General features: G+C 40.9%; 2 protein-coding genes and 2 long non-coding RNA genes across 4 annotated transcripts in view; 1 reads left to right on the top strand and 3 right to left on the bottom strand.

The window, feature by feature from the left end:
- Window positions 1–3661: 3661 nt before the first annotated feature.
- LOC122133249 lies at window positions 3662–5084 on the bottom strand. Its single transcript, XR_006152650.1, has 3 exons — window positions 4203–5084; window positions 3838–3990; window positions 3662–3730 (listed from the first exon to the last, which is right to left on the bottom strand). It is a non-coding gene; the product is annotated as an uncharacterized LOC122133249 (long non-coding RNA).
- A 10-nt stretch (window positions 5085–5094) lies between these two features.
- LOC116222303 lies at window positions 5095–6208 on the bottom strand. Its single transcript, XR_004164586.2, has 3 exons — window positions 6127–6208; window positions 5274–5381; window positions 5095–5136 (listed from the first exon to the last, which is right to left on the bottom strand). It is a non-coding gene; the product is annotated as an uncharacterized LOC116222303 (long non-coding RNA).
- Window positions 6209–6476: 268 nt separating this feature from the next.
- Window positions 6477–7852, top strand: LOC116222302. Its single transcript, XM_031575750.2, has 3 exons — window positions 6477–7011; window positions 7279–7392; window positions 7623–7852. The coding sequence occupies exons 1-3, from the start codon at window positions 6621–6623 to the stop codon at window positions 7796–7798; spliced, it is 681 nt and encodes a 226-aa protein (XP_031431610.2). The 5' UTR covers window positions 6477–6620; the 3' UTR covers window positions 7799–7852.
- A 6836-nt stretch (window positions 7853–14688) lies between these two features.
- The window catches only part of LOC105894084 (fatty acyl-CoA hydrolase precursor, medium chain-like), a 10249-nt gene continuing 271 nt past the window's right edge, over window positions 14689–24666 (bottom strand). The window contains exons 2-13 of the mRNA XM_031575746.1: window positions 24254–24443; window positions 23070–23208; window positions 22521–22654; window positions 22101–22254; window positions 19668–19772; window positions 19458–19556; window positions 19090–19233; window positions 18825–18902; window positions 18578–18725; window positions 15738–15887; window positions 15380–15452; window positions 14689–14958 (exon numbers count right to left, since the gene is read on the bottom strand). Coding sequence (XP_031431606.1) covers window positions 14781–14958; window positions 15380–15452; window positions 15738–15887; window positions 18578–18725; window positions 18825–18902; window positions 19090–19233; window positions 19458–19556; window positions 19668–19772; window positions 22101–22254; window positions 22521–22654; window positions 23070–23208; window positions 24254–24443 — 1592 coding nt within the window. The 3' untranslated portion in view covers window positions 14689–14780. The remainder of the gene's footprint in view (window positions 14959–15379; window positions 15453–15737; window positions 15888–18577; window positions 18726–18824; window positions 18903–19089; window positions 19234–19457; window positions 19557–19667; window positions 19773–22100; window positions 22255–22520; window positions 22655–23069; window positions 23209–24253; window positions 24444–24666) is intronic.

Here is a 24666-nt window from a genome sequence, read left to right as displayed (position 1 = left end):
TATACGGCTCTTCAGAATGTTCAAAAAAATTCCGTTGATTTGAATGGGCCACACCAACGTTCGCAGGTCTGTAATTTCTTTATTTTCACTGCTGCGAAAATGTAATGACCGCTGACCATCTTTCATATCATTCCGCAAGTAGTCCAGTCATTTAACGTAACGGGAAGTAATGGGTTGCTACGCAACACCTGAAACTTTAGAGTTCTATTTTATTTCTCAGCAGAAATCACAAAACGGCTACAAAATCGTTAAAGAGGTATTTTTGGAGGAATGTCTATTGTTTTGGCGAGTTACTGTATAATAAGAGGGATGAAGTATAGTTCGGAGGTCATTATCTAAAAATAAATCGATTGGATTTCAAAATAAGAGTATATCGTGGTTGAAACGGTATGGCCAAATCTCTCCCGGTAGACACATTTCTACCGTTGCACGGTATATACCGTCATACCGCTACAAGTTAGCCACGGGTATGAGTCAGAACAACCTTTCATCCTGCACACACGAATAAGTGGTTAAAATGACTAAAGTGAAGAAGATTGGTTAAGTCGAAGGACTGCAATAAGCTAGGAAAAGTTCGCCCATTGAATCTATTGGAAGCTAGCAAAAAAGCTCGACTCAGCAAGCATTGGAGTTAGCTTAGCATCGCGGTTGATAAGTGAAAGTGCTTATCAAAACGGGATTTTATGATGATTCAACTTGAACGTGACTGAGCTGGGTTTTGGATGGAATTGTAAGGATTTGTGTTGTGTTATAACCGAAGACAGCTGTGTCCGACTGAAACAAGGCTTTGTGAGTGAATTAGCTGCAACATTGTGGAATATCAACGAACAATGACGAGTGAAAAGGACGACATGGGTGTCAACACTCGTGAGAGGACGCTAACGGCTAAAGGAGCAGAGAATAGACTGCATATTCTCACAAACGCCAGAAGAGGTAAATTATCACAATTGACTGCAAAATCAAACGAAATTGAGCTACTTTTGAACAGTGAAGAATTACCTGCTGTACATGACATTCAAAAGGAATTTAAAGTGTAAGAAACAATATGAAGAGCTTAATGAGTGCAATTGTGCAGTAGCATCATGTCTCAATGCTAAAGAAAAGGAGGTTGACAGCAATTTTGGTTTCAATCAAAGAATGAACAATGCTTGCAGTTTATGGATAAAGTTAAAAGGTGGATTGAAGCGAAAACATGTGATGCAGAGATAACACCTATGGACAGTGTGTCAAGGGTGTCAAAGGTGTCAAGTGCCTCTGCAGCCCGCATGAAAGAAGAAGCCAATAGAGCTGCTCTGATGGCACAGGCAGCAGCTTTGCAAGAAAAACAAGCATTAGAATTGAAGGAGGCTGGAATTAAAGCTGTAAAGGAAAGATTAGAGATTGATACAGCTCTTGCAGTTTCCACTGCTAGAATGAAAGTATATGAGGAGTGTGAAGAATTTCAATCCCAGACGGGTACAAAAGAGCCTTTATTGCTGTTAGACAGTTTTAAACGTGAGCCAGGGCATGGTGACTTACAAGGTTTGCTATCCACCAGACCGAAGAAGCCAACATATGATCTGACTATTAACCTGGGTGGGGCTTCTGGAGCAGGTTGTGGACAGACGGATGTTCCACCACCTATCCCTAACCAACCTAGACTTGTGCCTCAACCTGATGATGGAGCAAGACAGATGTATGTTAAAGAAAGTATTAGTATATTTTATCATGAATGTTTTAGCTAAAAGGCTTGTTCAAAATGTTGTGTGTAAAGTGTGTGTAGGTTGATTTTGGAAAAACACTGAGTGAGCCGAGAATGTGAAACCAGATGCCTCACGTGATGTTTTTCTGACAGAAGGAGAAAGCGGGTTGTAAAATGACTCGTTGCTAGGCAGAAGTAGAATTCAGCTGAAATGCACTAATCCTAAGTGCATCCCAGCATCCTGACTGTCATACTGTGTAAACATTGTGTTTGAATAAAAGGACTTGTTTTCGGCTAGGACGTCAGACAGACTTAAGGCGTCTGTCTCCGTCGGGGCCCTGTTCGTAAATAGTCCAGTTCACTTACATGCTGGTTTGTGTTTTTAATCTGCTAACTAACTGTTGAGGGTCTTTTCCCTGACAATGTACCACATGATGCAACGTCAGACAGACATTACAGAGCTGTTGGCAAGGAACCAACAGCTGTTTCGCTTACCAAAAAGAGATGTGCCAGTGTTCCAGGGAGTTCAGATCCTTTATAGGCTTTGAGACTACTGCAAGAGAAGTATGGAAATGAGTTGAAGGTGGCTACTGCATTGATTGAAAAGGCTTCCAAGTGGCCACAAATAAAATCTGAAGACACAGAGGCGCTAAATGCTTTCTCAGTGTTCCTTGTGAGTTGTCGTAATGTTACACTGTAAAAAAAAATATGCCCTTTTAACTTAAAAAGGTTTGTTACCGCGCTGCCTTACGTTTTTGACTTAACTTGCCAATAAAACTTATTTTGAAATAACTTTCCGTACTTAGTCAAGTCAACAAAAAATTGCTTCAGCTCTTGTTGTGTCAAAAAAGGTAAGTAAGTTAACTTGACTAACTTGCATGTTGTTTCAGAATAAGAACACTAGTTTAATTAAATACTATGATGAGACAAATTTATTTTCTTTGCCATATTTATTAACATTCACTGCCTCTTCCATGTAGTTTAAACAAGGGAAATTATAAAAATATTCAGTGACAGGGAGCTATGAACACTGTAATAAACAGTACAAAAAAAACAAAGATACCAACATTCTCAAAGTCCACACATGGGAGCAAAGGGCACAAAACAATACAAAAGTGACTAAAGAAAACCTTCGCTTTCGGGACCAAACCCATGTGCTACTGTAAAATACATAGGGCAGTGAATTAAAACATTATAAACGGTAAATTGCATAGTGCAGTGCATTAAACTGAAGCCACACAAAGTTACAGGTTCCAGATAGTGTGGAACTTAGGCCTCCTTTCTTTTACAATGCCAATAACGTGTCACTGTGGAAGTTACACAATTAACAATAGACAAATATCTACAGATAATCATTCAAAGTCCAAATATCAAAGCAAAAAAAATATATGAAGACCAACTCCAAATGCTAAGTGAGATTTCTGCATTACAACTTTTTGCAAAGCAGCCTGTTACGGAGACCATTAACATGTGAAGAGCAGCTACACCCTCCGACATTCAAGAAAAGCTTTTGCATTACTTCAAACGTATATTTGAGATGCTTTGGGTAGTCAACATTGAGCGCATACATCAGACCCATCATTAGTCCAAATGCCTTGGGAATATCAGAAATATTCATGACAGCCAGCTGTTCCTCCAAGACGAGACAAATGTCATTGGTCTCGATTGGGACCGCATATCTGCCGATCTCTTCAGACAAAATCAGGATCCCGACACTGGTTCCTTTCAAGGTATCTTCAACTGGATCAGTTGGCTGAAAAACAAATCACCATGAAGCTAAATATTAAACTGATAACCAGGAAATGCTTTTATTATATTGCAGTTTGGAATACAAATACAGTATTTCAGTGTCTCATGCTATTCATGCTGCTTTTTCCATCTTTGGTTTGAATCTATCCTTCAATTCAAACAGTGGTTCCAAATCACACGTCAAGTCATTTGAGGAAGCTTTAAACCTACCTCACAGGTCTTAAGAAAGCTTGAGGGCTCTTCTCGAAGGAAATGCGGCATGCCAAGTAAGACTGCTGTTCGCTTATTCTGATTGGAATCCTGAAATGCAAAAGCAAACACCGACACATGCAAACACACAGACAGTGTTAAAAAGAGAAAAGGCTATTTTCTCATCACAAAATGAAAGATTCATGTGCAATACTTACATGAGCGTCCAGCCATCTAACAATGTCTTGGAGCTCTGCAATGTGATCCTTTTTTCTGAAAAGGTCAAGAAACCTGGGCATATATTCATCAAGTCCACCAAAGAAGGATCTCAGGAGATCAGTAGACATCAGACGGCTGAATTCCGCAAGGATCTTGATGCAGAATAAAAAAAAAACTGATTTATTTGTATACGCTCAACAGGTCATACTGGTAGTACCTGGTGACACTATGAAACAATAACAACTAACAGTACAGCAATGTAATAATTTTTAGTTTTTCCTGTGTTAACTGCTACTGTTAATTGGTATTATAATGTTGTCTGACACTTTGAATAAAAGCAGTGGGAGAGTGGGAAGCATAATACCTGTCTCTCCGAGAACAGTGCAGGCCATCTGGATTTGACCATACTCACAAGAGGCTCATCATCAACGATCTCCTTTCTTCTCAAAGCATAAGTGTTTGCCATGGCTGCATCAATTATCTTGTTGTTGGGATTCACCTTTTTAAATTCCAACAGAAGTGTCTTCCTGTCCTCTTCAAGGGAAGTAAAGGTGTCATCAGGTACAGTATATCTGGACGGAAGTTGGTTTCAGATCGCCTTGGCTTCTTGATCTTCCGCTTAGTTTTCCCATCTTCAAACATTCGAGTCTTGTTCACCAACACTGCTGTACACCCAGGCAGCACGTAACTTGTGCCGATAATTGCCCATTTTAAAATTTAAATTGTACTTCCAGCAGTACCAGCCATCTGTGGACCCTACCTCTCTTAAACAGGGATGCTTTTCTACCAATGCTTTGGCAACTTCTTCAATTTGTACCTGTGATGGATATGCATCGATTCTGAACATCTCTCCAACAAGTCTGTCCAAGATTTCACTCTTGAGGCCCTTGAGGACCTCTATCCGGGAGCCATCTTTGGCATATGCTTCATTTCCTCTCTTCAGCTTCAGTTCCACATCATAAGAGAAAGTTGGAATGCTAAAGGGCTCAGACCAGTTCTTCATCATATCAGGTGGGCTGGTTTCTGTAGATGATGAAGCAGATGACAGGCTGGCAGTGTCAAGGGTACTGCTGTCACTAACAGTCACCAAGTGTTGGTCAGGTGGCATCTTCTGGATTATTTTGAGGGTTGCTTTATCCTTGGGCAATTCTGTGGGACAGTTGAGGTTTATCAACTCATTCTGGAAGTCCGGATCTTCATACTGTATTACAAACTCATAACCCAGATTTAGCTTAGTCCTCAGAATCAACTTCAGCCTCCTGATGTCATCTGGTGCCAAAACAACTCTGAGCAACATTCTGAAATGTGAAATCAAAGAATGATTGAAAAAAGAAAACAACAAGACATAATGACTACAGTTAACCAAAGTCCATGGAGTGAGCAAGTAGACATGGTAGGAATAACATTATCTTAAGTTAAAATATGTCAGGCATACCTTAATGAAGCAAAAAGGCTTTTGCTGTGACCAGCTGTCTTCCTTGAATGGTGTAGCAATATAATGGTTCGTAGTGGTTCAAATCTTCAGGTTCAACCAGAAGAAAACCTGCAGAAAGTGCTCTAAACAGTTCAAAAGAGCCTAAATGCTCAATATACACAGATTGAAATGGTTCAATGATAAACATTGCCTTATCAGCCACAATGAGTAGTTTGACAATCTTTCCAAAATCAGGTAGTCCACTTGTGCTGCCAAATGAGACAAACATTCCTTCAGAATATGTGGTCCCATGCAGAGTAATTGTTGTTGTCAGACAAACAGACATAACATTTGTGTACTTCCTCTTAAGTGCCTGCTTTATACTGTCGTCCAAAATATCAGTACAGAGAGTAGAAGAACTGTGAACCTCAAGGTTTGGCTTGAAAAGGCTGGGCCGCTCAAGGTAGTAGCCAAACATAAGTTGGTGTCTCTTGGCTAATGTCAATAAAATGTTTTTGAAATTGTTCACGTCACACACAACTTTAAAAAAAAAAGCTGTGTTTACCCTCAAAACGGATTGTACAGAAGTTCAATAAAGGACCAAAACAATGAATGAGATTCGGATAATGTTCGAGGTAATGGTGTTTTGGTTTCAATGTGAAGTTAGGGAACACCTCCAACAACAGATTGCTGTGATCAGATATCTTGGATTCCAAAAAGCATATGGTTGGGGTAGTGAATACAGATGAGGAAATAAGTTCAACAATCAAATTCAAATCCAAAATGATACCCCATGTCTTATCATTTTCAGGAACTAAATGACCAACCATAAGGGGAAGTAATCTGAGTAGTGACAAATGTTCGTGTCCGTTACCTCCAATTGAGCCAGTTGTTTTAAACCTTTCTTGTATTTTCTGTGGCCGGTTGGTTTTGTCTTTAAACCTGTATGGAAAGTTTTGGATGGCATAATTAAGGTCATCAAGAGAAAAACAGCCCCTGCCAATTAAATCAGACAAACACTAGTACCTCGTTTCCACCGACATGGTGCCGGTGCCGGGCCGGTGCCTTATCTGGCACCAGTTCTGCGCGTTTCGACCAAAATTTTGCTGGTGCTGGTGCTGAGAATCCGGCACCGGCACGGCTCCCTGGAGTTGCTGGGCCCAAAATCGGGCACCACTAACGTCACAGAGGTTATGGGCGGGGCTATGCCACTTGCAACAAAAGTTTTCGCCGCCATTGTTTTTCAGCTGAGCCGTCAAAAGCTGTTACTTTATTTTAACAGACAAGATCATACAATTAAGTTTTAAAACATAATAATAATAATAATAATAATAATAATTCATTTAATTTATAGTGCACTATTCTAACATGTCAGAAAAGTCAATACAGCAGTGGACCACCGACGAATCCGATATGCTTATAGCGATTTGGACATCATCTGAAATACAGGATAAATTGCATAAGGCCGTTAGAAAAAACAAAATTTATGAGGAAATACGGAGAGAGTTGGAGATTGGGGGGTTTAAACAAACGACAGACCAAATAACGAATAAATTAAAAAAAATAAAGAAAGACTACAGAGACTACAAGGCAGAGTCATCTAGAAGTGGTGCTGGACGGATCAGGACCGGTCTTAATATACAGCTCCTGGATAATGTTTTGGGCCGGCGACCAGCAAACGACTTAAACGGAGCTTTGAATTCAGCGACGGCTACCCAGATGCTGGAAAATATGTGTGGCGCCTCCTCATATGAACAAGGTAAGCTTTCATCTATCAAAATGTGTTGTTTTGTCTGCCTAGTATACAGTAACAGTAACTCTAGCACTAGCTGCTAGCTGTCGTGAGCTAGTGCTACAGTTGTTATGGTAACAACTGGTAAGTATGTATCAGTGTAGTAGCTAGTCAACTCCCGTCATGAACTGCATTGCCGCTCGTTTGATGTACGTGAGGAAATATAGAAAACCCGTAGTTGCATCATTAACTGAGACCGTAATGTAGTGCTCGTTTGTATTGTGTGTACTGTAGAAGACGTCGAAAACGGAGACGGAGACGAGTCAGTGGCATCCCCCTCCGGAAATGAAAATGACCCAGAACCCCCTCCACCATCAACAAGTGCTCAGGCAAACACTGGAAGAAGGGGTAAGGAACCATTTATGTGCATTTACACCAGATCATGCTATTGCATATATCCCATATAATCTTAACTACTGAGAAGCAGTGAGTGTGTGAGGGGTGTGTGTGTGTGAGGAGCAGTGAATAGTTTTAAAGAAAGAAATGTACTAATTGTGTTTTATCAGAAGTAAATGTGTCAAAAATGATGGTCAAAATGACATTTCAAAAGTTAAAACTATGATTCTGTGTTTATGTAGGAAAAAGGAAGTCCCAGCAGCAGGACCTACTGCAGTATATGGAACGAGCGGATGAAAAGTTCCTTGAACACAGCCAGAGGCTAACAGACTCATTTTTAAATAGAATGGAGAGCACCAGCAACAATTTATTGGGCCTCCTGGGAAGAATTGTAACTGCAATTGAAAAGGAACAGTAACATTCTCACACACACACACACATAAACTATTTCTTATACACAAATATTTACTACTATTTATAATATATATATTTAAAAACTATTTCTTATACACAAATATTTACTACTATTTATAATATACATATTTATTAACTATTTATACTATATGTCCATTAAGATCTATTGCAAATAAAACTTGGAAAATTGTATTAGTATCATTCTTCTTGGTTGAAATAGCGCATTAAAGCAGCTCGGACATCAGCTCCTTCCTGTTGGCCCTGGTCAGGTAGAGCTCGTACTGGCGGTTGCATGTTCATGTGTATGATGTCTGTGTCTTCAGAAAAGCGGTCACCATACTCTTCACATATGTTGTGCAACACACAGCATGTCAGTACCATTTTTTTTTTACCATTTCTACCTTACAGTCATTTCTTTTCATAAGACAACGCCATCTTCCTTTAAGCCGTCCAAAGGCAGTCTCCACAACTGACCGTGCCCTACTCACACTGTAATTAAATTTGTGCTGCTCTGGCGTTAGTCTTCCAGTGTCTGCAAATGGTTTCATAAGCCATTTTTGCAGTGGATAGGCAGGGTCTCCAATCAAAAAGTGTCCAACGTCAAGCCCTGAGATGGTAGCCTTGTTTGTGCCTAAGATCTGTCCATCCCCCAATCTCTCCCACAACTCAGAATGTTTTAGTACTCTGGCGTCATGAACACTTCCCGCATACCCTACACACACATCCCAAAAGAGACCTTTACCATCCACAACTCCTTGTAGAATAATTGAGTGCCATCCTTTTCTATTAAAATAGTCACCTGGGTACTCCTCTGGTGCAATAATAGGAATGTGGCTACCATCAATGGCCCCCACACATTGCGGGACACCCCATCTGTCTCTAAAAAAGTTGGCCTTTTCCTCGAGCATTCTGCCATCCGGGACTGGTATGTGCTGCGGAAGAAGCACGGCAATGACAGCGTCACATAATTCCCTCACTGATTGCAGGACTGTGCTAATTCCTACGCCAAAAAGGTGACTCACGGTCCTGTACTCGCTGTTGGTAGCCAGCCTCCAAAGCGCGATGGCAACTCTCTTCCTCACCGGTATACATATGCGGTAATTAGTATCCATTCTTTCCAGTTTGTTTTTAAGGCGGCGACATACATACTGAAAGGCTTCAGGAGAAACTCTAAAGTTCTGAATGAATTGAGCACGACTAAATGTTGGCACAATGGTATCCCACCAATGGCTCGTTCGTGGGTGTCTCCAAACTACTGGAGATCTTCTTCTGAGGTGCCATAACATCTAAAACAACGAAAGATGAAGCATAACATTTTTATATTTGTGTCATCGTTTCTTTTAGCCTACTATTGAAACGTGAGGGCCACATTAATACCGTGTTTAGGCAAGGCTTTTAAACGAAATCAATTGCCTCTAATTAATGTTATATTCATATAGATTTCTCTGGTCATTAACTGGTGTCTGCTGTATGCTAGTAGGCTAACATATACAAACAACCGGACGCTACGTTGTAACGTCAGCTGAACAATTACGTAGTTTACGCACCCTTCGTCTGGAGGCCAATCTCCGCCTATGGTTCACGCTGTCCATGTTGAGTACATGTTGCCAGCTTTCAAATTGAATTTGTAGCAACTTGAACACGATGTTCACAAAGATAGAAAGCAGTACTTTTCTGTTCGCCATGTTTTTTCCCGGGATAATGTTGCTCGTGAATAACTCACAACTGTAACCATAGTATCATGTCACAACATTCCATAACGTTCAGTTTTGGTACTGGAACCGGTGGAAACGCAGGCCGGTGCTGAAAGGCACCGGCACCGGCTCCAGCACCAGCACCGGCTCCGGCACCGGCACGGCCTTGGTGGAAACGAGGTGAAACTGAGCTCAACAGGAACCACCCCCTCTAAAAGGTAATGTAGAACGTCGGTGGGAACCCTGTTGCTGAATGAAAGTGTTTTAAATTGTTTAAAACACAGTTAGCCTTTACACCCTCAACGCTCTTCAGCTTTTTATCCCTACTCAGAGCCAAAACATAAGGAAACCCAAGCTTCTGCCTGGAACTATGTAAACGAATATATATCACCTCTCCTGATAATTTATTTGATTCAATTTTAAGTTGTTAGACAGTTGTCAGTGTTGGGGAAGAAGAACTAACTGGCTGATGGTCAAGGCAAGCATAAGTTAGCTACCCATTGAACATTTAAATTTAATAACTCGGCTTAAGCAAAAAACAACGCCTCCGAAACTGTTTTTGTAGGACACATGAGGAGGAATAACTATAAAGGCTAGAGGAAATGTTTTCTTCAAGACTATATTCCAACATCTAAGATGTCAGTTGATAGCTAGCTTTTGCTGCCATGCCTAGCTATCCTAGCTATCCTTTGATATACTATCAAATATTTCGCTCAGCAATAATATCCACGAATCCAACCGTTATTTAATAATATGAAATAGTTCTATTCATTTAGTGGTTGTGTTCTTAAGTTTACTCACCACAAACGTTGGATGGTTAAGGATTGGATGCAAGCTCATCTTCCTCCGTGTGCTTTCCTTTGATCAAGGCAGGTGGTGACGTGGTGAACAGAACTGGCAATAGGTGGCAGTATAGTGCATGCGTAGGCGAAGTTGTGTTAACTTGCTTTTTTTTGTTGAAACAACTACATGCTTGTTCATTTAACTTAGAATGAAGTTGAGTCAGTAAAACTTAGTATTTCTTTTTGTTTGGACAATTCCAATAGGCTTTAGTTATATCAACATAACAAACACACTTGAAACAACTAAATTGCATATTTTGGGAAAGGAATCACACACTGCAAGAATGTTACTGTAGAGGATAGTTCACCAAGTTCACAAGTCTTTGCCCAAACATGAGAGGATAGTTCACCACGTTCACAAGTCTTTGCCCAAACATTTTGTTTTTCTGTGGTCACAATTCTGCAAAGTGGTATATGGCTCGGTCATTACATTTAGGCATTCATCTTGTCCATGGGATATGTAGTTTTTAAAGGTTCCCCATGGTCCTTGAGCTCATAGAGAAGCAACCATAGAATGGACTGCAGGGAGGACCAGGCCTGCACAGACTAGAGAGGCTGAGGAAGGGTAGAGAAAAGATGTGAGGAGAGAAATGGACAGAAGAAAAGGTTATTCAGAATATTGCTTGGATGTATTTAGCAAGTAATCCACAAATATGACTTTCCAAAACATATGAAATGTCCCTCCTTCTTATTTCTAGCAGTTTTGCATCTTCTCTGAGTGTCTTGGCTATTTATCCCTTATCTGGAAATAACTCTTCTGCTGTTTTAATCAGCATGATTTACTTCAGGGTATTAGCCTAAATTAAAAACCCTTGTTCTGAATTGATAAATGTTTGTAACTTATAAATGTCTTGCTGTCCGTGGAAATGACATGGTGTACTTTGATATATTACATTTTTAATTTAATTTAGGGTGCACTGTGCTTATGTGTCTTATCCTTTCATTTAGTGCTACCGAGTTGCCATCAAATTGCAGATATCGCTAGCTACCTTGACCTCTGACCCCAAGTTGGCCTCATGGTGAGTTGCAATGCTAGATAGAAACTGAGTCTGAATGATTAGAGCCTTCCAAATGGACTATCGGATAGAGTGTGTGTGTGTGTGTGTGTGTGTGTGTGTGTCTTCCAAATGGACTATCGGTTAGAGTGTCTCTGTTGCAAAGCAACTGCCTTTTTTTCCAAATTCATCAACAGTACTATTCTTATTGTTGGGGGTTTTATTTTCACTTTATTTTCAGTCCATTTAAAACTGCGACATCTTGTACATTGTGTACTGTTGAGGAGGTGTCATCTCAAAACAGAAAAAAATATCACACATGGAAATATTCACAGTTTGTTCAATACCTTAATAAATGCCACCAATTTTGCAGGGCTAAGTTGAACCCAATCGCTGCACAACTATGCATCTATACTAGGGGTTTTCAACTGGTTTAGTCCCAGGGACCACCATTCTGACTAGAAAGTAATCCGCGGCCTACTGATGTGCCAGTGATTCTCAAAACATTTAACAGTCTGCACAGATATTCTGGCTATAACACTTCAATATGTGACATTATCAGGGTAGATCACTAACCGCTGCCATGCCCCCTCCCCCCGCACACATATTCCGCCTATAGCACTTCTCAGTGTAATTTCTTCGCTGAATATGTCAGTATTTTAGGCAATGCGACTTGGCTATTCAGACTATTTAAATTGAGAGAAATATGTCTACGGGCCCAGGTACATTTATATAAAAAAAAAGTCAATGGTGAACTGATCAACATAGGCTCATGTCGCGGACCCCCTGCAATGCCGCCGCGGACCACAAGGGGGCCGCGGACCCCCGGTTGAAAACCCCTCATCTATACTACTATTCTTATTGTTGAGGGTTTTAATAAGTGCAATTTTTGGAATTGTGTCATTTGGTTAACTTTTTACAGAGGTTACATTTTAACCTCTTCAAACAATAAAAATGGTTTCACTAATGCATTATCACACTACATCCAGAGATGGGCAGTATTTCAATTACTTGTATTTGAAATACGTATTTCAATCACTTTGAGTATTTTGTAATTTGTATTTGATAGGGCTGATGAAAAATCGAACGTAATTTGTAACAAAATACTTTAGAGTGGAGTAATTTTGTATTTAAAATACTCAAAATACTTTCTCCAGTGTTTAGGCAGAAGGTGTTTTTCTGTCGGATTCTACCACTAGACCGTCTGATATGCCTCTGAATGTCATTGTCGAATCAGGCAACAGTCAGGCAAAAGTGGTGCTTCAAATGCATCCCCCCCCCCCCCCCCAACCACCCCCCTTTCGGGGCGAAATGGAAATCGCCCCAGATATCTCTCATTGACTCTCATCCATTTTTTTTTCAGAAAACAGGGCTGTGTTCGAAAACTTAGATAGCTGTCTTGATCCTTGTCAATTTATCTTCATTAGTACGCCGACTTAAAGAAGGTTCTTTCAAAGAGCGAATCGAGTTGTTGCACTGAACGTTAGCCATCTTGACAGAATGTGGCCGTGAAATAAACAGTGTACTATGTAATTATGACATGATTGATTAACAAAAATAGTCTGATTTCGTTAGCGACGTATCCGTTAGCCAGGTCGCTAACAGTAGCTGCTAGCTAGAAAATAAGCACAGACATCGTGATGACATCACATATTGCCGTACATGGTGCCGTACATGCTATCTTAACCCTCCTATTATGTTTGGGGTCAATTTGACCCCATTCAATGTTTAACGTCTCTAAATAAATGTTTGACATCATTTTTTTTGCTTCATATTTAATGACTTTTCCTAATTTAATGGGGACAACTGGGTAAAGACAAAATTAACATGATGATATGTTTTCAATGTCCTGTACATATACTTTACGCATAGGTGTTGTTTGGGGTCAATTTGACCCCAGGCTGTTTTAATTGTATAAAATATACAAGAAATATCAACTTTTTTCATCACATTGTTACTTTTCTTGATAAAATAAATAGTTTTTTACTCCAAATGTTATAGATAGCAACAATATGTACTTAGAAATAATATGAAGCCATAAAAACACCAGAAGGATATCTCTTTCCAATTTTAGGTCAATCAGTGAGATTTTATGGGGATCTGCATATTTCTCCATAGTCGCGTAACATGTATTCTGGATGTATAAAGAGGGTGGGTGGGGGTATTGTTTTATTTTTAAGGGCTATTTAGGTAGTCAACAAACAAACCTAAAGTACCTGACACAAAAACTTGGGTAAAAAAAAGAATTATAATAATTTTTTGGAGGTTTAAATTGCTGGGGTCAAATTGACCCCAAGCATAATAGATGTGGGTAAAATTTTAACATAATAGGAGGGTTAATAGACTGTTTGAAATCAACGGTTTTTGAGATACCTTCCCCCCAAAGGACCTGTCTCGTCAGACACCTGTCCAACAAGAGATCAAGGATTAAGACAGCTATCTAAGAATTCGAACACCGCCGTTGTCTCAAATGGAACACTGACGGACACAAATGTGCAAGCCTTTTACCCATAAATCTGTGCGCCAGCTTCCTCTGGCCAACTGGAAATTTTAAACAAAGATGGCGGACCATCTTTCTCGCTTAGATTTTTCAAAAGTTACAGAGAAATAGACACTGTACCATCAGATAACACCGTTATTGTAACCAGCAATAATGGTTGAAGTGATTTGCGAAGCGTCAGTCAGCCAACTTTCCAAACTGAAAAGCTGCCGAAAGGGCTGCTCCTCTTCCGCTACGTAGCCAAGATGGCGCCCGTTTAGGGTGAGTAGTGTCCATCGTTTCACACTGCATTTTTTGACCGTTTGCAGTGCGCCATCCGGGTACTTTCAGTGCCATGATTTCTGCTGGTTCTGTCAGTATGAATGCCCTAAGCACTGAAAGTCAGTTTGAAGTGTGCAAGTGCGCGGTAATAGACACGGCCTGTGACTTGATCAAAGCCGTATGACGTCCTTATACGCAATTACGTATGACGAAAGCACGGTGGGGCGAGCCCTCCCGGAAGCCATAGAGATTGCATTGAGAGCCCTGTTTTGTGAAAACACGACAGTCACACAGCTGCTGCCTGCAAAAATATATATATACATAATCAATCAAGTTGTTGTCTTTTAACCCTCTAATCACCATAGCGGCCGCCGAATTACTAGCTTTGCTTAGTTACACTGACATTCTGTGACTGTTCTTCCTTTTTGTGGGGTTCACCAGAGCTTTGTGTACATTATATAGCCCAAACCCGAATGCTCTGCTATACCAAACTGAGAAAACGGAAAATCCAGAAAAAGTATTTCCTATATTTTAAATACAAAATACATGTATTGTATTTTGTTACATTTTCTGGCACCAGTATTTTGTATTTTATTTTAATACATTTATTTGAGGGGTATTTTGTATTTTGTATCAAAATACATTTTAATGTATTTTTGCCCATCTCTGACTACATCATTTATGAATCAGCCGTCTACAGCTCATCACTGCGCTGCTTCTTCTCCTGGATATTCTTGGGAAATGTCTCTGTCCAGAAGGTGAAGCGGTCGGCCCTTAGGTGGTTTCCCACCTGCTGCTTAAGCCCAATCTCCAAGTACTCTCCCCCAGCACCGTACATAGGCCAGTGGGTTAACCCAGCACCATTGGGAGATCTGAAATAATGACACACACACACACACACACACACCAGAATGAGCAATACACCCGCACACACACACACCTAGGATGTAACCTTCAGCCTGACAAGCAATCATACAGTGTGTTCAGTGAGATCAGGGAAATGTCCTGGCAGCACCAGACAAGGATAAGGAAGGCAGCTTCTCCGTTATGGATGCTGTGAGTAATATATCAGTCAGAGCTCAAAGAGGGCTTAACTATGTTATTGCTACTGTTAAATGTTCTGATGTTTAGTGTTCTGTCCTTTAATGTACGTAAGTGCCTTCCTTATTTTCTGTTTCTTTGTCTTCTGATGTACACCAAAATCTTCTCATCACTTGGTCATCAAGTGTTATTCCTTCTTAATACACATTTGATTAAAAATAAAAGTGCACTGTTCACAATAATGTAAATTACCCAGTGCGAGCGAAGTTGCCCCAGTATGACATCACTGTTCTACAAAGCTCGTCTTCCTCCTCTGTGAAGGTTCCTGATAGAGAACAAAGAGAAAGGCTGTGTGTTAGAATATCAGTCTTAGAATAAAACCACCAACCATGTAGCTAAAGCAGTCGACGAAGCTAGAATGTGAATACAGTTTTTTAAATGTAAAAGTAGTGTAGAATATGTGGTCTAATGTAATGGACTATAATTTTTTATCTGAAATGTATTCGAGGAAGTATTCTGCATTAAATGTATTAATATAAGTACAATTTATTATTATTAAGTACATGTACAAGTAAACAAGCGTTACTACCCACCTCTGCATAAACCTTACCATTTCTCTTGACATGGCCTTTCATGAAGCATTCTCCAAACACAAATGGAAGTTCGTCCCCGTGATCTGCCTTCACAAAGCTTGGGCGCTTGAGCGAGAGTATGCTGGGAGGATGCTGGAACTCATACATGTAAACAGGTGCACCAGAATCTGTGGAAATTAGTGATGTCAAAGGATTGTGTGTGTGTGTGTGTGTGTGTGTGTGTGTGTGTGATAGGCATCCTGCAGTGGACAGGGATCGAACTTGGGTCGTCCACTTGGAGGGCGGTGTGTGTATGTGTTTTGCTACCACATTTGCTATCTCATTGATAGAATCCAAAATGGAGACGTTCCTGTCATATCCTCAAGCAAGATACCCCTGGGGCAGCTAGATGGTGCCAATGAGCTGTCACTACTCAAAGTCTGGTCTTTTCCAGCTTTGACCCAAACACCACAGCTAACCTGGAAACCTTTACCTATCCAATGAGTATTTAACATGGTGGGCTGTATCTCACAGGGCCCTGCCCTTGTAGTCTTATTTATGAGAGGAATCATGCTCAGTGTGTCATTCACAGTAAGTGCTCAAACCGAAATATGACAGTGTTTGTAGTTTGAGAACTTTTTTGAGAGAAGCACAGACTCTGGACTCGCACCTAGCCTAGGGTGACCAGATTTCCCAGACCTAAAACCGGGACACTTTGCGTGCGACCGTAATGATTCCTGATGATTCATGGGATATTAAGGAATGCAGTAATACATAAATCATTAATGACATAATGCATAATAATACATATACTACATCAATGAATTCATGATACCTGTATCCTGTACACTTAGCGTAAAGTGTTACCAGTGTTATTCCAACAACACACACTCCCTATTGGAAACATTCATTCCGTATATTTGTTAGAGGAGTGAATTTGGTTAAGTATCATTTTATTGGCTAACGTCCCCTTCTCAGCAGCCCGCTTGAGCTCACCACTTCCAGCGCTAACATTGCTAAAATAGGTGGCTATGCTGCTAGCCCCTGCCTCTACCCACATGGGGTTATGTTTGGCTGTTTTCACATGATCTTTCACATCTGCGCTACCACCATGGCTTACAGAAAATGAGTGCAGAACGCTGCATAATCATCGCCCTGGACTAGCTATGGATATAGCCTGACCGTGAAAACGAAACAGATAGAAGAGGCTTTTGCAACAATGTTTACAAATATACATTGTAACGCTGGCTGCACAGATTATGCAGACACAGACCACTACGATTGACTGACACACACACACACACATTGTTCAAATCATACGCTGGACGCTTTATTAGTCCTTCTACATGGGTTTAGTTAATGATCGGGCTATAATAAGTAGGGATGGGTATCGTTTTTTTTTTTTCCAATACCGGTGCTAAACCGATACTTTTAAAATGATACCGGTGCCTAAACTGTGCCTGAACTGATACTTTTTTTTTTTTAAAAGCACAAAGTGACGATTGACGACATTAAAGAAAAGCTTTTTTTATTCGCAAGGCAATTTTTTCCCTTCAAAATGAACAATACATTAACTGTTTAAAGTATATTATAAATATAAATACATACAAAACACTTCAAACTACAGCTTCAAACTTTTTAACTTCAAACTATGAACATTATATTAACTGTAAACAACAGTTTATAGTATACTTAAATAAATATAAATAAATACAAACAACAGCTTCAAACTTCTTTTGCAAAAATATGAGCATATTGGAGTCAAAAATGTATTATTTTGTTTGCATTTATTTCATTAAATTTCACTATTTTATTATTTGTTTATACCTATCTTTTCTATCTTGTTTATAGTTAATCTTGTTACTTGAACACACTGAGTACGAGAAAATGTGTACTGCCCCTTTAAGAGACTACCGTAGGTTAGCTGTCATCTCCGTTTATTTTTCATTCTTCGGTTGCTGATCTGCCGTTGACTCTTGCCTTCTCGCCCCTCTTTTCACGCAGTTGTTTTGTTGCATTCGCTGCACGTCGCGATGTTTGAATCTTTTTGTGCGAAATACAGCCACACTTTTGACCGTTTACCTTTCGGTATTTTCTCTGTTAAAAGGTTGATGGCTAGTTCTGTTTGTGCTTGCTCTGTGAAATGCTGCCTGCTCTTCACCGTCATAAGACTGTTGCTATGAAAACACCAATGAGCGTGAGCGACACAGGACAAAGTTTACATTGGGAGCTGGGGCAGTTTTACATGTGCCCCACGGAATCTGCCTAGCGACCGTGTTCAATTGGCTCAGGCACCGAAATGAAGCACCGAAATCTGCGTTGCATTTCAGTCCGGGTAGGTACCGGTTGTATTGGAACCGGTTCTTGGTACCCAACCCTAATAATAAGACCACATCGGCTATGTAATCGCTGACAACCGGGACAATTTCATAGTGGTTGGTGTAAACAGGGACATTTTAGCGTCCGACAGGTTTTTGTCGGGACTCGGGACACGCAACTCAAAATCGGGACTGTCCCGGTCAAACCGGGACGTCTGGTCACCCTAACCTAGCCCTGTGCATGGGAGGCTAGCATGCTAACTAAAACCCTGTATTGCTAGCGCCAGTCATTAGCAGCCCGTCTCTTAAAGCCTCAGGGAGTGAAGTGAACCCAGCACAGGGCTTAGCATGTGAAGGTAACCCAGCACACACCTTAGTATGTGAAGTTAACCCGGCACACAGCTTAGTATGTGAATTTAACCCAGCACACAGCTTAGTATGTGAACTTATCCCAGCACACGGCTAAGTATGTGAAGTTAACCCAGCACACAGCTTACTATGTTAAGTTAACCAAGCACACAGCTTAGTATGGGCTGGCCTATCTTACACTGTTCTCTTACCTCGGTGAGCATTTGATAACTTGATGGCAGGAATGTTGAACATGATATCCCCAATGAGCTCTGTGAATCCATCCCTGTTTTTGACCCCGTCCTCTCCTGTCCCCAAATACTCCTCCAAAATCAGGTCAATGATCCTACTGTCTTCTACCTAAAAGCAGAAATTTGCATTTGTTGCTGTTGATATAAAAAAAACCTTCATGCCATGACACTCAGTCAACTATGCAGATTACTTGATGCAGAGCCTTACATTTGGGAAGAAGAGGGCGACAGACTGTTTGATGGTCTCAGGATCCATCCCATCTACCCAGCCAGGTGGTGAAAAAGACTAAAAAAACACACATCATCCAATCAGACCAATTCAGCTTAATTAGCAATGATGATGATAATGGTTGCTGAATGATGATAATGGTTTAATCATGTTTTCTTATGTACAGTAAATGGAAAATTTGATTTACCACACAATCTCCAAAGCATACTTAATGCTTGTACATACAATTTTACACTCTACTCACCGCAGGCACTAACCATCCACATTCATCGTTGTTGATGCCATTAATTAATGGTACTTTGTTGAACTCATGGGATTTCATAAGGTCTTGCGCAGGTTTGGGCAAAAAATGTTTGTCGACCGTTATCCCAAACATCAAGAAAGGATTCTGTGAAATCAGGGACATTGTAAAAATACATGAGAAACATCAACCCATTACACAAGTGGCCAGGGCTTTAGGTAATTACACTCATACTATTTAACCCTAGACCCATTTTCAGACAGGATTATACACATGCAGGAAATTAAGCATCTTTAAACAGACGAACATCTTTCTTCTAGGGGCTCCATTTTTCTCCTCTAGTCTAGAAGTTACTGACCATGACGTCTCACCTCTGTAATCTTTAAAACATCCTCGGTCGACATCTGCATCACACAGTCCACCATCTCATGTGGTTTTGTGCCAGCACAGTCTGATGCATTGGCCACCATCTAAGGGAACAGTGAAAAGCATCTAAGGAAAATGGGCTATGATCTGAGGTACCCACCCAACACTTCAGCATCACAATGCAAAACAAGGCACAGATAGTGAAAGGTCATCACCATAGCTACGGCCAATGGCTGTTCGCTGATGATTTCATCTAGGGCTGCGGTACCACTTTCAGCAATGCCCCGATGGAACAGACCAGAGCTCAAGGGTGAAAGAACCTACAAGAAGCAATTCAATAAACATAATTAATGCCAAGGTCATTGACCAGTGCCAAGGTCATTGACCAGTGCGTACCTGTATGTGTAAATTGAGATGAATGTCACGTTAATCAGCAGTCATAAAAAAGAAAATCCTACAAGTCCTTCAAATTATTTTTGGAAATAAGCAAATATACTACACACAAATACATTGGCAAAATATTGTAGGTGTGGTGCACTGACAAACAAACATAAATATTGCACCACTTTTAACTAAATGACAAATCAAAACAAAAAAGCTGAACTCCAATTTCAATGTATAGCCTAGAATGTAAGGGCCCTGTCACACCATAACGTTCTGGTCAACGTTCTCTGAACTTTATAATCGTTCAATTTCAAGCGTTCTAGGGCGAGGTGGACACATCTGGCATGTGACTGACGCATGACTAGCGTGGGACTGACACATGAGGAGCGTGTAACAGCGACCAAGTGACAAACGTGTGCTGACGTGTCACTGGTGCGTGGCGAACGATAAGTCAACGTTAGACGAGCGTGTTGAGCGTGTGAATAACGACAGAATAGTGTTTTGCTGGTGTGTGGTTTTATGGTCAAACGGGTATAAAATGCTGGAAATCATAGTGGATTCAGTTGATCTGAACAGTGAACATCATGCCACCAAGACGACGAAAAGGTGTGAGGGGGGCTTCTGCCACTAGCGCTGCTGCAAGTAAGAAGATGATAAATGCTGCTGAAAGTAAGAAGAATACAAAGCCTCTTTCACTAGCAATGTCTTCGGACGAAGATTTACTGTTATTATTAAGTGATTTACGAAATAACGGGCGTTATTCCTGGGGTTTTATGTTATTAAAATAAATGATTTAAATTTGACACTGAATTTGTGTTTCTCAATGTTTATTATTAGAACACATTCACACACATTGTCCATGTCACAAGAGTCTTCATATCATATCCATCTGCCATGGAACAGCACCAGCTATAACAGTGCTCAGCTATGTTCAAATTCAGTACATCTACTTCATGCTGGGCTCAAGCAAGCATATATACCCTCCTTAGTCTTTCTGGATCCTCCATAGTGGGTGTTCTCTACGGTAGCCCAAAATCAACTGAACCCTATATAAAAAGCATCGGTTTATATAGGGTAGACTGAGTACAGTTGAGACACCCATTTAAACCCATTGATGGTGACTGACCAAGGATTGAAAATGCAGGCTATATCGCAATCAAGCTGTATCAACTGTACCCGATCTCCCACCTTGCTTATTTAGACCCAAAGAGAAATCATTCTTATTACTTTCATGTTTGAAAAGACACCTATTCACATAGGACATATTCATATTCATATTGACTTCTAACCTGCTTATCGCGGGTACAGTTGAGACATTGTGTCTCAACTGTACCCCGCTGACCACCTCACGCTTTTCGCTAGATCATGCAATGACCTTGCATGACATGATAGCATGGAATATGTAGATTTATAGTGCACAGAATAACGTTTGCAATGATGTAAGATTGCATTTGTTGATCACGTATGGTTAATACATATTAATTGTAGAAGGGACATGATAAAATCAAGATCTTCCCTTGGTGAAAAAACTTTCGCCGATATCTTTGTACGAGAGATGGGTTAGGTGCTCAAATTTCCCGGGATCAAAGAGGACGTTAGTAGGCATGTCCAAACTAAAAATCACGTCTCAGGATTGCTGCGCACATAAGTTATTTCGGGTGCATCAACTGTACTCAGTCTACCCTACCCACATGCATGGACGTTCGGGAAACGCTAAATGACGCTCATTGGACGCCATATGACGTTCGTTTGAAGTTAGTCACACGCTGCGTGCGCTAGGGGTCCGAATATTTCAACTTTTTAGCGCACCTAAAAAATGCTAGAAAGACACGATGCGCGGTGGATAAAAGGCGCATAGGAAACAATGATTTAGGCAGGGTCACGATTTTAGAAACGCCTTTGGTGTGTTTCAGCCCTTACGATAGCCAAACGCGTGCAACGTTAGTAAAACGTTCCACGAACGTTCTCCAGCGTTTCAATTAAATGAGAACTTTTGTGCATGTTCAAAAATAAATTTTCGGACCAGCGTTCTCCGCCGATCACCGACGATTACTGACGATTACAGCGTTCACCAGCTTTCACACAACGCTCTTCTGGCGCTATACCAGCGACCATGGACGATTACCAACGTTTCCTCTAACGTCATAGAACGTTGACCAGAACGTTATGGTGTGACGGGGCCTTAAGATCTTTCTTTTGAAGGCTTCTGAAAATGAGATTTGTGCTTTCATGGCAAACATCAAGCACCTAAGCACAGAACCCACCTGCAGAGACACGCTCATTCCCCCTGCTGACTCTCCGAATATGGTGACAGAGGAGGGATCCCCTCCAAAGCTCTGGATGTTCTCCTGGACCCACTGCAGTGCAGCCACCTGGTCCAAGAGGCCCATGTTTCCCGGGGCGTTATCATCCCCAGTGCTGGTAGGAGAGAAAATAAAAAGCATGCTTTGACTCTGCCTGTGTGATCTGGACACACAGAAACATGCTCAGACTGAAGCGGTTTATCAAAAAAGTATTAGTGTAAGTAAAGTATAGAGGGATAGAATTATCCTCACAAACGTAATGATAATGACCACACTGATGTTAGTGGCCATGGGCATGTGTCTAATTGGCACATTCTGTCTACTGACTGACTAAGAGTGTAAAGGACCATGTCTCTTCCAGGACACTGACTACAATCTCACCTGAATAAGCCCAGCATTCCAAGTCTGTACTGAATCAGGACCACAACCACGTTCTGATAGGCTGCCAGGACAGATCCGTCATAAAAGGAGGCGGAGCCAATAGCAAACGCTCCACCATGGATCCACACCATGACCTGAAGGACAGCAGCACATTACCTCAGACAGACACTGACAATCAGGATCACATTACCTCAGACAGACACTGACAATCAGGATCACATTACCTCAGACAGACACTGACAATCAGGATCACATTACCTCAGAGAGACACTGACAATCAGGATCACCTTACCTCAGACAGACACTGACAATCAGGATCACATTACCTCAGACAGACACTGACAATCAGGATCACATTACCTCAGAGAGACACTGACAATCAGGATCACCTTACCTCAGACAGACACTGACAATCAGGATCAGACACATAGCATTTATTATTGCATTTAAAAACCTAATTTAGCAATTAATTGGAAGGGGACCTCGACATCATTTCAAAGACGCAGATCAAAGCTATGGCCTGTGCTGTCATTTTATGGTTGAACTCACAGGTAACTTGGCATCTTCAGCCGGTCTGGCAGGAGTGTAAACATTGAGGTAGAGGCAGTCCTCAGATACCTCAGGAATCTCCACATCCATGGCGAGGCTTTCTGACAAGTTGAAAGACATCTGTCGGTTTTGTACACACCTAAAACACATCAGAAAAGAGACCACCCTTGTTCATAATGGGTGATTGTGGACACACAATACTGTTTGTGTAGTTCAGTTTTTAGTGCGAAACCCAAACAATACCTAATGTTTTAGTTTTGAATGTTTTAGCTTTCTACTAGGAGCACAACTGCAGAATTTGACCTTCACCATGTTACAATAATTACTATACATACATGTGAGGGATATAACAATGGTGCTCTCTTTAAAACATTTGATTTGGGTGTTTAGAAACGTGTGCACTAGTCTGACTGGAGCCTGAGCTGACTTTATCTGTGCCCCATCTGTGCCCTTAGTTATATTAATAATAAATACGAGAATATTTGTATCATAAACAATTACGTTTCACATTTATAGTCATGATTCTACAAGGCATCGTGATGTCCTAACATAAATAAGAACACTACACGAACACTGCAAATGGCATTGAATAAATAAATAAGCACTAAACTCAATTGCGTGGATATAGCCATGGTGGAATAGAACGGACACATCTACATTCTGCAACAGTACCTCCACCTCTGCACCGGTGAAGTTAGGTTACATGTTGAAAGTCACTCCAGTAAAAATCAAGCAAAACCCACGCTGACCATGTGAGAGTAGTATTTTAAAATGTACTACACGACATAACAGACAGGTGTTCGCTTTCCACTTTGGCAAGTTGCAAAGGAGCATATGGGAGAGAGAGAGGGAGATAGGGCCAGACAGCAATCCCCCCCCCCCCCCCCCCAGGAATTACTCTCTGAAAATTCTTCTGTTTATTGTCCCCCCCAACAATGAAATGAGATCTCCGCCCCTGTGTTTGGCACTTCATATACCTCTACTAGATTCTGTTTACTGGTCTTCCTCAGGTTTGAAAAGAAAATACACAGATGATCGTTAAAGGACACAGATGTGTGTGAAAGGACACGTTTCATGGCAAACCTTCACAGTCTTAACATAACAATCAACCAAGTAGTAAAGGATGATTGTTGTGACAACAATGGCCCCTCATAAATATTGAGAGTATGACCTCATTAACTTACATATATGGCTGCTTGGTGGCATCCCTGACCCCCTCCCATCCCTGCACAGGTTGGGGACGGGCCAACCTGAGGGGTCCCACAGGTGGTTTAGCGAAGGGCACGCCCAGGTATGAGTGGACCACTGTTGTCTTTCCCCTCACGCGCAAGTATTCACCTCTAAGGGCTCCCAGCTTGGTGTGGATCAGTGGTCCTGTAGTTATCCAGACAACAACACCATGCAGTGAATTATGATTACCCTACAGAATCTTAATACTATGGACAAAAATCTGTTATTAGAGAGAATACAAGTCAATTCACTATTAAATGCTGTTTCATTGAGCCTAATAGAGGTCTTCATGTTTCATTACGTGAATTTGTTAGCTTTACGCATATCCATATTAGGTAAGCCTATAGTTTATGAATTATGCTGCTGT

The sequence above is a fragment of the Clupea harengus genome, chromosome 11, assembly GCF_900700415.2.
Source record: "Clupea harengus chromosome 11, Ch_v2.0.2, whole genome shotgun sequence".
Lineage (NCBI taxonomy): Eukaryota > Metazoa > Chordata > Actinopteri > Clupeiformes > Clupeidae > Clupea > Clupea harengus.
This window is presented reverse-complemented; position numbering and strand designations above follow the sequence as displayed.

What these genes read in the sequence shown, in the direction of transcription:
- LOC116222302 (XM_031575750.2), top strand. Translation starts at nt 6,621, where the DNA reads ATGTCAGAAAAGTCAATACAGCAGTGGACCACCGACGAATCCGATATG. An exon ending in CGCCTCCTCATATGAACAAG is followed by an intron (nt 7,012 to 7,278) that starts GTAAGCTTTCAT and finishes TGTGTACTGTAG; the next exon opens with AAGACGTCGAAAACGGAGAC. An exon ending in GGCAAACACTGGAAGAAGGG is followed by an intron (nt 7,393 to 7,622) that starts GTAAGGAACCAT and finishes GTGTTTATGTAG; the next exon opens with GAAAAAGGAAGTCCCAGCAG.